This window comes from Mya arenaria, chromosome 4 (assembly GCF_026914265.1).
Source record: "Mya arenaria isolate MELC-2E11 chromosome 4, ASM2691426v1".
Lineage (NCBI taxonomy): Eukaryota > Metazoa > Mollusca > Bivalvia > Myida > Myidae > Mya > Mya arenaria.
The window spans coordinates 45,367,444-45,378,120 of record NC_069125.1 but is presented as its reverse complement, the minus strand read 5'-3'; the positions used below and the strand labels follow the sequence as shown (position 1 = coordinate 45,378,120).

The 10,677-nt window shown below is 33.5% G+C and overlaps 1 protein-coding gene across 3 annotated transcripts; it reads left to right on the top strand.

Annotated features, from left to right (window-relative positions):
• Window positions 1-1,902: 1,902 nt before the first annotated feature.
• LOC128232502 (universal stress protein in QAH/OAS sulfhydrylase 3'region-like) lies at window positions 1,903-10,299 on the top strand. 3 transcript variants are annotated; one of them, XM_052946076.1, is made up of 5 exons: window positions 1,903-2,108; window positions 4,948-5,028; window positions 5,947-6,027; window positions 8,407-8,513; window positions 8,692-10,299. In XM_052946076.1, exons 2-5 carry the CDS (start codon window positions 4,962-4,964, stop codon window positions 8,902-8,904), a joined length of 468 nt encoding a protein of 155 aa, XP_052802036.1. In that variant the 5' UTR covers window positions 1,903-2,108; window positions 4,948-4,961; the 3' UTR covers window positions 8,905-10,299. The 3 variants fall into 3 exon arrangements, with proteins under 3 accessions (XP_052802036.1, XP_052802035.1, XP_052802037.1); XM_052946075.1 differs by lacking the exon at window positions 1,903-2,108 and having other exon boundaries at window positions 4,747-5,028; XM_052946077.1 differs by lacking the exons at window positions 1,903-2,108; window positions 5,947-6,027 and having other exon boundaries at window positions 4,747-5,028.
• The last annotated feature ends 378 nt before the right edge of the window (window positions 10,300-10,677 follow it).

Sequence of the window (10,677 nt, the reverse complement as noted above, 5' to 3'; positions counted from 1 at the left end):
GAATGGTTTACGTGCCTTGTTTATCTGACTTATTCTATTTGCCATTGTTCCATTGGTGTGTTTGTCAATATTGGCTGGGATAAACCAGAGTCTTTTGGATTTGTTCTTATTTAATTGACTAATTAGAACTTTGGAGTCGGCTCTAGGCAGGTAAGTGGCCTTTTTTCTAATAGTCTTGGTACAATGGCACTGGGCAATTTGGATCATCTTAGAAATAAGACATACAACTTAAAAGTAACATATTATTGAGAATGGATGTTGTTGTTTTTTGTTATCTCTTAAAGTCATTTTTAAAATCTGTTTGTTCGACACTTGTTTTGATAATACTTCCTTTAATTTTAGTTTTTTAGAGAACTATTATTATTTATTACATACAGTTCTCCACACCTGGTTGTTGAAATAGTTTAGGCCTAAATGCTCTTGGGCCGGTGCCTAACCGTTTACTTGTTTTCCTTCCGACCTAAAGTCCAAGTCGTCCCACAACAGGTGGTTGTGCTCCTGGCGCCCTCGTAACCCAAGATGCATTGTTGCATTTAGCCATTACGTGTTTGTAAATGACTGCAGATGCTAAAATTGGTAAGATAAGATCATTAACGTATCAATATAAACAACGAACGTAATTGATAACACGTCGAATTGACAATTTCAACAATATTTCCGTACGCATCTGCGTACGGGGATTATCATTAACATTACTTAAGCGGGTGTTGCTTTCCCCGATGTCATAGCGAAGAAAACCAAGTTTGACATTTAACATCTGATTTGAATTGAAATGCGACCGGAGGAAGACAATTGCCTGCGCCTAGAAGATTCTTTTGATAGAGGATGTTGATTTCGTCTTTCGTGAAGGGGTCAGGCCTGTTTGGCTTGTTTTTTTAGCCATTTTTCGTTGGGGTCCACTGCCTTTGCCCGCAGAACGTCCCTTGTTTAAATTAACGGTTGTTGAAGGCGTTGTTTGCGTAACCTTTCTCACCAAGGTGTCTATTGAAACGTGTTAGCAACCCGTTTAGAGTTGAGGGCTCCAAAACGTTTTTGGTCTTCTTTTTTTGACGCTCATCAGGAATCTTTAAAAAATAAAATCAATAGTAATTGATACATTTTCGCGTGATTAATGTCTACATTTTAAATTTTAATTGCTTGCCATGGATGCATATTAATGTAGACTATTATTATTATTATTACTATTAATATTATTATTATTATTATTATTATTATTATTATTATTATTATTATTATTAGTATTATTATTATTACACCTGGCTATGTTCATATCGAGGTATTTCGGGGGATATCCGCCGGTTTCCCTAATCTCTTTGTCATCTAACAGCCAGCTTTGAAATCGATTAAAGTCACCGGCAGTTTTCTTTTTTTTTGCTTACATGTTCGTATTTCAATGAATGCATGTTTTCAAATAAATGGTCTAAATCTATACGTCTATTTGCCAACGACTCGAGCGTACTTTCAGCGGTAGCCATCTTAAATGAATACATGACGTTATCGGTCGCGTGCTGCAGATCCATAGGCCGCCAAAAATATTCGATAACCGGCTGGGGCCTTAAAACTGATAATCGCCGAATATTGCAAAAAAAACAAACGCCTAAACCCTGCACAAATGATTTATTATATATAGTAACATATCTATATATAAATATAAGGAAATAAGCCATTCAACAATAAGTAACACTTCCGAATTGGTGTAATTTGCCTCATATTAAAACTCCATAATGAAACAACTTTACGCGCACTTTATACAGACAACAGTCGAGTTTTACTACGTACGCGACGTTGCATGTAAATGCTCGTATTTAAGCTCATTTATATGGAATTTTTAATTGTTGCATTCAAATAACGCAACAAGATAAAACCGAAGCCAAACCTTGTTTAAAATATGACTAACAAATCCATGACGGAGTTAATCCTTTCTTATCGCTGCTATGTTTATGGAATAAACGCACGTTAAGTTGGTTTGCTATAATGTGTTCAGTATATTGATACCTCCTGTCATCTGAATGTTACTATAATTCAGAAGAAAAGTTCAAGAAAAATGTTTGACAACAAAGTGACAAGGGGAATCACTGTCGAATCAACGTGATTATTCCCGTGGCCAGGTATGTATATATTGGCCAGTTATATATTTATTATATATTTAATCAACCAGCTAATGATCTCTCTTGACGTACATATTTTCACAAAAGTTAGTTAAAACAGAATTGTCATTTTTCTGACATTTGCATGCATGGTTGTTACTTACCCAATTATCTAGTCAACCTGGACGTGCCTTTAAGGCCCGGTTGTTCCCATGACTATCTGAAGTCAAATATTGCAAATGTGTAAAAAAATATGCAATGAATGGTTGGACCTTCATGCATTGAATTTGTTTGTAATGCAGTTATATATGCACTAACAAGCTAAAGCTCTCGGACCATTATCAACCTGTTATGCCAATAATGACAGAGGGCACACCGACGCAGTTAATTTACTTGATTGAATATATGAAGTAGACTGTACTGTATAACATGTTAACATCACCGCAACCCATGTTAACATCGTGTTATAAAAAGTAGCATTTCATATCGATAACAACACGTAGAACAGGTAATATAACAAATTCAATATCTCTGTTTAACCTGAGGCTAATATTGCGATTTTAGAACTATTACTCATCCATACCAAACTTTGGGTAAAACTATGTCTTTAGGTAAGTTTTGTTCTGAGAAATAAGGAATTGAACCCAGTATTATAATACTGCTTATTTCTTTTATGCGTTGGCGAACCTACTGAATACTGAATAATATAAAAACAAAGAATGGCCAGGCTCTATGCAAATTTTCCCTCCTCCTGCCCATAACACTGTCCACGAATAGCTACGACTTACTAAAACTGAAAGTATAAACTTTACTTTAGGCAACCAATACACAACTTCAACAACTTGTAGCAACGTTGTGTATTATTTGCTAAAGTAATGTTGTCATAACGTAGAAAACGTCCAAATCCATACCTTGGTGATAACGTTTAGACAACGTTAGCGGAAACGTTGCTACATCGATTTCATAACATTATGGGTTGTTGCTGCATTTATTAGTTGCATAGATGGGGTAATAAAAACGAACGAAAAACCTCTGTCCAATACAATAGTAACAATATAATGAAACACATAGCGGATAATGTATTATCTTGCTCGGTGAATTTACGTAGCGCAAGTTACAGTTAAATTTATGCCACAAGGATGAATTATGTTTATTTTCATTTAACGTCTTGCACATGTCTGGTCGACCAATATAAAGTGCATGATTCAGAAGTTAGATACGTATAACTTACTTTTCTTTTCTCAAAACAAATAGAGATTAAAAATTCTTATTAAAAAAAATAAACTTCAATTTTTATAATTTTTCGATTAATAATTCGAGAGTATAAACTCACATATATTTGTTCTAAATTCAAGACTGCGTCTATCAAAACGAGCATGTTGTAATAACGTTAACACTATGACAACACTTTAGATTAAGGAAACCGCAGTGTTAGTACAACGTTATCATAACTTTGTCCCATCTTTAAAAAAATCATTATCAATTCAATACTTCCAAATCATTATAAGATGCCTTGTTTAAATTAGTTATTCCATTATTCCTAATTTAAATAATAATTAGTGGAAACGAATTAGAAATGAATTTAGGCACTAACATTGTCACAACTCTGTGAAAAGTTATACAATAACATTGTTATGACACAACCTTCACACAACGTTGTTAGTGTTTGCTGGGATACTACTCCAAGTGCACTACGTCATCCAGTAATGTGTCTACAACTCATACAACATTTACCAAGATGGAAAGTGATGTGATTGTGCGGGTATTAGTGAAACTTTAACTACAATTCGCAAACAACTTTCAAACTAAACTGCGACTTGTCTTTGTGAATTTACAAGTTTAATTTTGCAATCTCATAATCATAACGCATTACTTTTATGATGAATATTTTATTTCTACTACATTTGTTAAATTTGTCTGGGAGAAAATACAAACACAGTGATAGCTGTGAAATTACCCACGATTGAATAAAGGGACTTTACGAGAAAAGTTCAGAAAATCAGTCTTCATTTACAAATAAAAAACAATGGCGTACGGGTTAGTCATTTTTTAAGTCAGTTTTCCTGAAAGTTTATATTCAAACTTATATAAATCAGAATAACTCATTTTGCTACGGATTCCCCACTTCTAGATACCATCGCGTGATACAAGCAGGATAACGTGTGAAGTCTGGTCAATAGATATGTTCTTTCCTAATCAAGAAACTCATTTTCTTGGACGTTCGTCAATAACATGGCCTGATATGATATAGACAATGTTTTCAAAAGAAAAATCATTTAGTAAGATCGTGAGTGAGCATACCATTGAAAATAATATGTCTTATTGAACAGCTTCTGATATAATTTAGAACATGTGTGAACATGAAACTTGATTTTATGGCACAATATGATGTAGGTGATAAAGTTTGTTGGTAGTATTGAAAAGTAATAAAGCAAAATATACAATATGAATAGCACGTGGTTTATATTCATCATACAGTATATATTAATTGATCGTTAGCCTCATTCTGTACGTTTTTGAATGTCGAGAAAGGTTCAGTGGCCAATCTTTAACATGCCAGACGCTTCATGGAAATGTTCTCGGTGAAATATTTACATGGAATCGGTGAATGAATTTCTGCGATATCTGTCAGAAACAACATATGAAATCGTCAGTTTCTCTGGAAGCGTTGGATTAACAAATAGCCGCTTGGAAAGTTAACTTGATTTCTTTCAAAATGCAGTGAATGTTGAATGCTTTTTTGGCTTCGTAAAATAGCTTGTCTACGAAACAATTTAAGAACTTGTAAGCATTGTTGTATTTTACAAGAATCTTATCGACCATATTTCGTGTGTATCAAAGGAAAATTTATCTGCAACAGGGCTGATTACAGAAATGGAAAGCAAGCGCACGATTGTCATTGCTATAGATGACAGCGTACATTCGGAGTTTGCATTTGACTGTAAGTTTTAAATATTTTATCAATTTTCTTGAAGATTGAAATAGTTGTTCTCTTTGTTTTAATAATTCTTATTTTTTACTACTAATAATTTTAATAATTGCCAAAGCATATAATTCATGTTTCATTTCTATTGCCATGCAGATAAACTCGTAAAAAACAGTGTTTTAAAGACGCGCAATATAAGTTGATGCAAAAAAAAAATATTTTTTAATTATAATGCATTATCATGTTCTACTCATTTGACTTAAATGATCAAAACAAAACAAAAAACAACATTAGATTTGTGTACAAATGAATAAATATTAGCGACATCTTTTCTCTTTTTTTATCTCATTTTTGACCACGTAGCTATTAAATAAATAAACCAATTTTTAAGGCTAGTTTCATCCGTAAACAAATAATATGTTTTGTGTTGTTTATATCATTAAAACAAATGAGTTAAACTTAAGTATGCATTAAAATGAAAACAAATAATATATTTTTGCATCAACCTGTCTTGTGCGCCTTTAAAGCTGCACTCTCACAGATATACCATTTTTACAACTGTTTTTATTTTTTGTCTTGGAAAGTGCAAATTTTAGCGTGAATATCTGCAAACCAATGATATAAGATTGCTGACAATAAAAGCAGATCATAGATTTTCATATTTCCTTTCAAAAATGTTTTATGGCTTAAACCGTTACTAACGGTTTAAGAAAAACATAAATTTATGAACTTAAATATAAAAATCTGCGATCTAAGTTTTTGTCAGCCGTCTTATATAACTGGTTTCCGTGGATTGTCGCAAAAATTGGCTTTTTCCAAGACAAAAAATAAAAAAAATTCAAACATGTGAATGTCTCCAATTATAGACACATTATGTGGTCATGTAACATAAAATTATACACAAAAAATATAAGCACGTACGCTTTTTTACAGTTTACGTAGACAATGTCCATCGCCATGGTGATCACATCGTCCTTGTGCACGTGCCTGAATATAGCAACATACTGTCTGCTTGTGAGTACTTCTACATGTAAATTACAAACGTATCTTGATCGTAGTCTACTTGGCAAAATTGAATGTGATGACGCTAGGTTAAATATAAAGCTGTTTCCGCCGTTTTCATATTTTACTACAAAAACGTATATTTGCCATACCTTTAAATACTATTTATCTGAGTATATTTCTTTTCTTTGGTGCATATGGACAGTCGGGCCAGGTAAGGAATTCACGTTTTATTATTTTAAATGAAAATGTTATGATAGCCGGTAACGCTTTTTAATACCGACACAGAAAATTAATCTGAATGACCATGCTAATTGTCGTGGAATAAATTTTTCATTTGCTTTTACTTCATTATGATAAAATACCATCTTCATTTAGATACAAACAACATCTGGTTGGGATTTTGTTTTTAATAATTAAGATTGCAAATGAAACAAACTTTGGACTGAATGTGCTTCGCAGCCAGTGTTTCAGGCGATTAGTTTGAAAACATGACAAACGTTTTGAACTGTCAAAATAGTAGTTGCATTCAAAACAGCAGTTCCCCCCATCCCAACTTCTGACCAATTAATCGTGTTCGAGAGGGACAGTTAACGACGATCCCGTGAAACATGTCCATGTCATTGCTCAACACCACTGGTTCATGTTTATAGTCATGTTTATGTGTTCGTTTAATGCTAACGGTAGCTCACGTGAGCTTACTGTTTCGTTTTGTTTCCCTGTTGCTTCGCAGCGCATTTACTGCACGCGGGCAACGTGAGGTGCAAATACTTAAAGTAAGCCTTAACTAAACTCGGGGCAGAGGTAACCTTAACCAGGGTTACAATATGCCTAGGCTAAAATGGACAAAAAAACCTAGCATTATCTATAAACAAATAGCGTTGCAGTATTTTTCAAAATATTCGTCGATTTATTTCCACAGTAGTTAAAGCAATATTTATCATAATTATTGGTTGAACCACCAACATAAAGGTTATGCAAATTTAAGTCGTTACAATATTGTTTGTCTGATTGTGTTATATACTTTTGTTATGGAAATATTTCCGTAGCGGAAGATCGCGGATAATTTAACGAATTAGAGTTTACAAATTTTTAAAAAAAAACATGTAAAAAACTTATCTTTATCCTGAAAGCGGATTTCTATTTTCTTCTTTTCCGTTGTGAACACTATTTAATTTTACTGACCATTCCGGGGCAGTACCTAACAATCCTTGATAACCATACCTAGTTTTTTTATATATAGTATGTATGCACTGTGTTGCTGGTGGAGTTTTGTGCTGTTCTTCCATGTTTCTTGTTTGTGAGTTTGTGTTATATGTCTTTGGCGTTTGCCCGGTGCCGTTGGGCCGGGTTTATGTTTAAACTTTTTGCTACTGAGCTTGTTTCTGTAGCTTTTCGCATAAATATTGTCGTTTCTTTCGCATTAAGGTTTTTTTAGATTAGCAAAACATAAGGCGTGGTAAATTTTGTCAGAATTAAACATTAATCCGACCATTATGTAACAAAAAGCATTGCCTAAAATATTCACGATAAAGAAAGAAGGAGGGTGCAAGCTCTTCTCGGTAATTTAGATGTTAAACAATAATGTTCTTTATGACTAAGAAAAAAACGTGTTTTCTGCAGAAACAATGTAAAATGACGTGTGATATGTTGTTGTTAAACTGCCAGTCTTAACGTTTAAGCGCATTACTTATTTGAGGTCGGGTGGCAATTATGAACCTTGTATACGTTTAATACGTTATCATGTATTTGTATATCTTTAAGGGCATCAACCTACACATATATGACTATCTTTAAATAACAATAAAGATGAATTATTTCGTTGTATGCAAAATTAGTAGTAGCTTGTCGACGTAAATCACAATCATCTCAAGCTAAGTAGCAAGACTATGCATACTTTCATCCAGCATTTCTTGTATTAACAATTTACAGAACATTAGATCTATGCATAATCGGAAATGTTTATCATTTGCAATTAACTGATAATAGAGAACGTATGTAGCGGGAGCTTATCAATCAGGAAAATTCTGAATATTTGTGTAGGCTTAAAACATCGCAAATGACGGTACATTGCCTGACAATTGTATACATCCAATCCGCGAGAGCCCAGACAGTTTTAGGTTTCCAGACTAAAAAGACCAATCCATTACAATAGAAAGGCATTCAAACAAATGGATGTTTTAACAGCTTGTGTTCTGTTACTTGCATGTTTATCGAAATCAGGAAGCCTTCCTATTTTGATCAAGGCTACTTCATAACCTCATTTCCTTCGTTAATTGATTTGTATGTTTGTCTATTTCGCTTTTGAAATATGATACTAACTTAAATACACTGCCAGGATTTTTGAACTTGTAAACAGATTCTTAAGATCTTTACTTCTGTTTGTTTCAGCTTCTCTATTGACTGATCCGAACATCATTGCTGAAATGATAAAAGATACCGAAGAACGGACAAGCGAACTCGTCGACAAATACTCGTTTAAAATGCAACAAAAGCAGGTATTTTTAAAGAAGGTTTACTATAATACTGATATAGGAACTAGACCGTTGTAACATGATATGGTATTTTACTGCTTTGCTGTTATATGAATGTAAAACAATAAATTGGAAACAATTTGAGCATTCATTTCTCTTAAAACTTTTAACGACGAGTATTTGTACTACTCTTTTCTTACAGTTACACGGCCACGTGAGACAACAGTGTGGAAAGCCCGGGGAGGCGATTTTAGAGTGTGCCAGGGAAGAGGCCGCCACCATGTTGATACTTGGAACTCGCGGAATGGGATTAATGCGGCGGACCTTCATGGGAAGCGTCAGTGATTATTGCCTCCACCACGCCTCATTTCCCGTCCTTGTCTGCAGACATAAACCGTTCATAAATGACAAATAATGCTCATATCTATATAAAATTATATACTATCCAAGCTTCATATGGCTACTTCTATACAACATAAGTGCCGCGGTAAACGAGATTTAACATTAATACTATATTTGCTTTTGTAAAACCATCAGCTGAACGGGTATATCAAGCAAAAATGTTGAAGAGAAATCTTACAGAGCGTAATTTGAGAGCGACACGTGCTTTGCATTAGTGGCAAGGTGCTCTGACCGTTCAATGGTAGCGTCGGCGGAAAAAATGAGTTTTATTACAAACTATCTACAATGCATAGTCGTTCATGTCATTTAAGTGAACTACGTGAAGCACAAACTACAATACCTTGCAAATGCTCTATACCGCAGTTTTGATACAAATGAAAACACGGCATTTATGGATTAAATACGTACAACTTGCAAAACATAATTTACGGATGTACCTTGGAAAACTGGAACGGCAGCTCTCCTTTGTTCATTTATTTATCATTTACTGAGCTCGTTCTTAATGCCAAAGACGTGAAAATGGACAAAACAGTTATTAGTTAAGACTTTGTCTTCTCGGAAGTATGTAAATACTGTGTCTTTGTTGCTTCGTGTGTCTTGACAATCGAAATATAGATTTCCATTGTGTTCTTTTCACATTTTTGTATACAAAAGCGACAACACAGTCAGGCAATCTGATTACATAGCATACGTTTCTACTCTCCTGCGAATTCCTCGTCTGTGGCTTCGATTTTGAGAATTGTAATAAACTGACATGAAACACCCTCGAAATTGTTTTCTAGGTTAAATTGTTTCCTTTTTGTAGCGAATATAATGTTCATCGGGTGCGGAATGACCTAGTGGGTAAAAGCCGGGCGCCTTTAATAAATAATTTCCTATTGAAGTATGATTCAGAGTACCAATATACGTTGTAACATTATAATTAAATGTTGAAATTGCTTAACCAAACATCTATTTTAAAACATAATGTTGAAATTTTTGTGCTCTTGTTTATTCGTTTTACCACGTGTGTTTTAAAAAGTCAGACGAATCCCAATGTTCTTATAGGCAAACTTATCAACTGTATTAAGGACCAACTATAATACATACTTTTAAGGGTTGTACTTGCTATTGTACCTTCTGTAGTTTTTAAAATTTTGCCATTCATATCTGCATCTCTAAAAATGATGCAATTTAAACTCATCTGTTTTATTCTCTTACTTCTTTTAGTGCTTAAGACTTAATTTTGTCCAATCGGAAGGAAGTTCTTAAGGCCCATTTATTTTAGCTAAAGCATGCTTGTAAGCTTTAACCTTTATTCAAATTGATGCAGAGTTGAAGACTGAATAAAATTAACCGCAGATACCTTGTCGAATTTCATCATTAATAGTGTGTGTCTCTTGATGAATTATTATCACTAGAATCAACATCTGAGTTTGTGTATCATAAAGACGTTTAGATAACTGTTAGTTTATATACGTTGTGAGAAAATTTAAATACTTATATATATAGTTTAAATATTCATAAAATATGTTTATTGATATTGGTGTTTTTGAACCTTCACGGAAATGAATCCACTTGTAATATTGAACACAATATATGTGCACGAATTAAATCCAATATTCTTTCTTACAAAAAGTGATAAATGTAATCCCCACAAATTTATTTAACCAAACCAATGATTTTACAAATATAATTTTTGTATAAAGACTTCCTTACTTTTTAAAGAATATTTATACGAACAACTAAAAAAACAAGTACAGTAGTCGAAAGTTAACTTAATTTCCCAAAGACCCCAGATCAGAGA

Coding starts and splice junctions, on each gene's coding strand:
- LOC128232502 (XM_052946076.1), top strand. CDS start 4,962: ATGGAAAGCAAGCGCACGATTGTCATTGCTATAGATGACAGCGTACAT. Junction 5,029..5,946: donor TTCGGAGTTTGCATTTGACT/GTAAGTTTTAAA, acceptor GCTTTTTTACAG/TTTACGTAGACAATGTCCAT. Junction 8,514..8,691: donor TTAAAATGCAACAAAAGCAG/GTATTTTTAAAG, acceptor CTTTTCTTACAG/TTACACGGCCACGTGAGACA.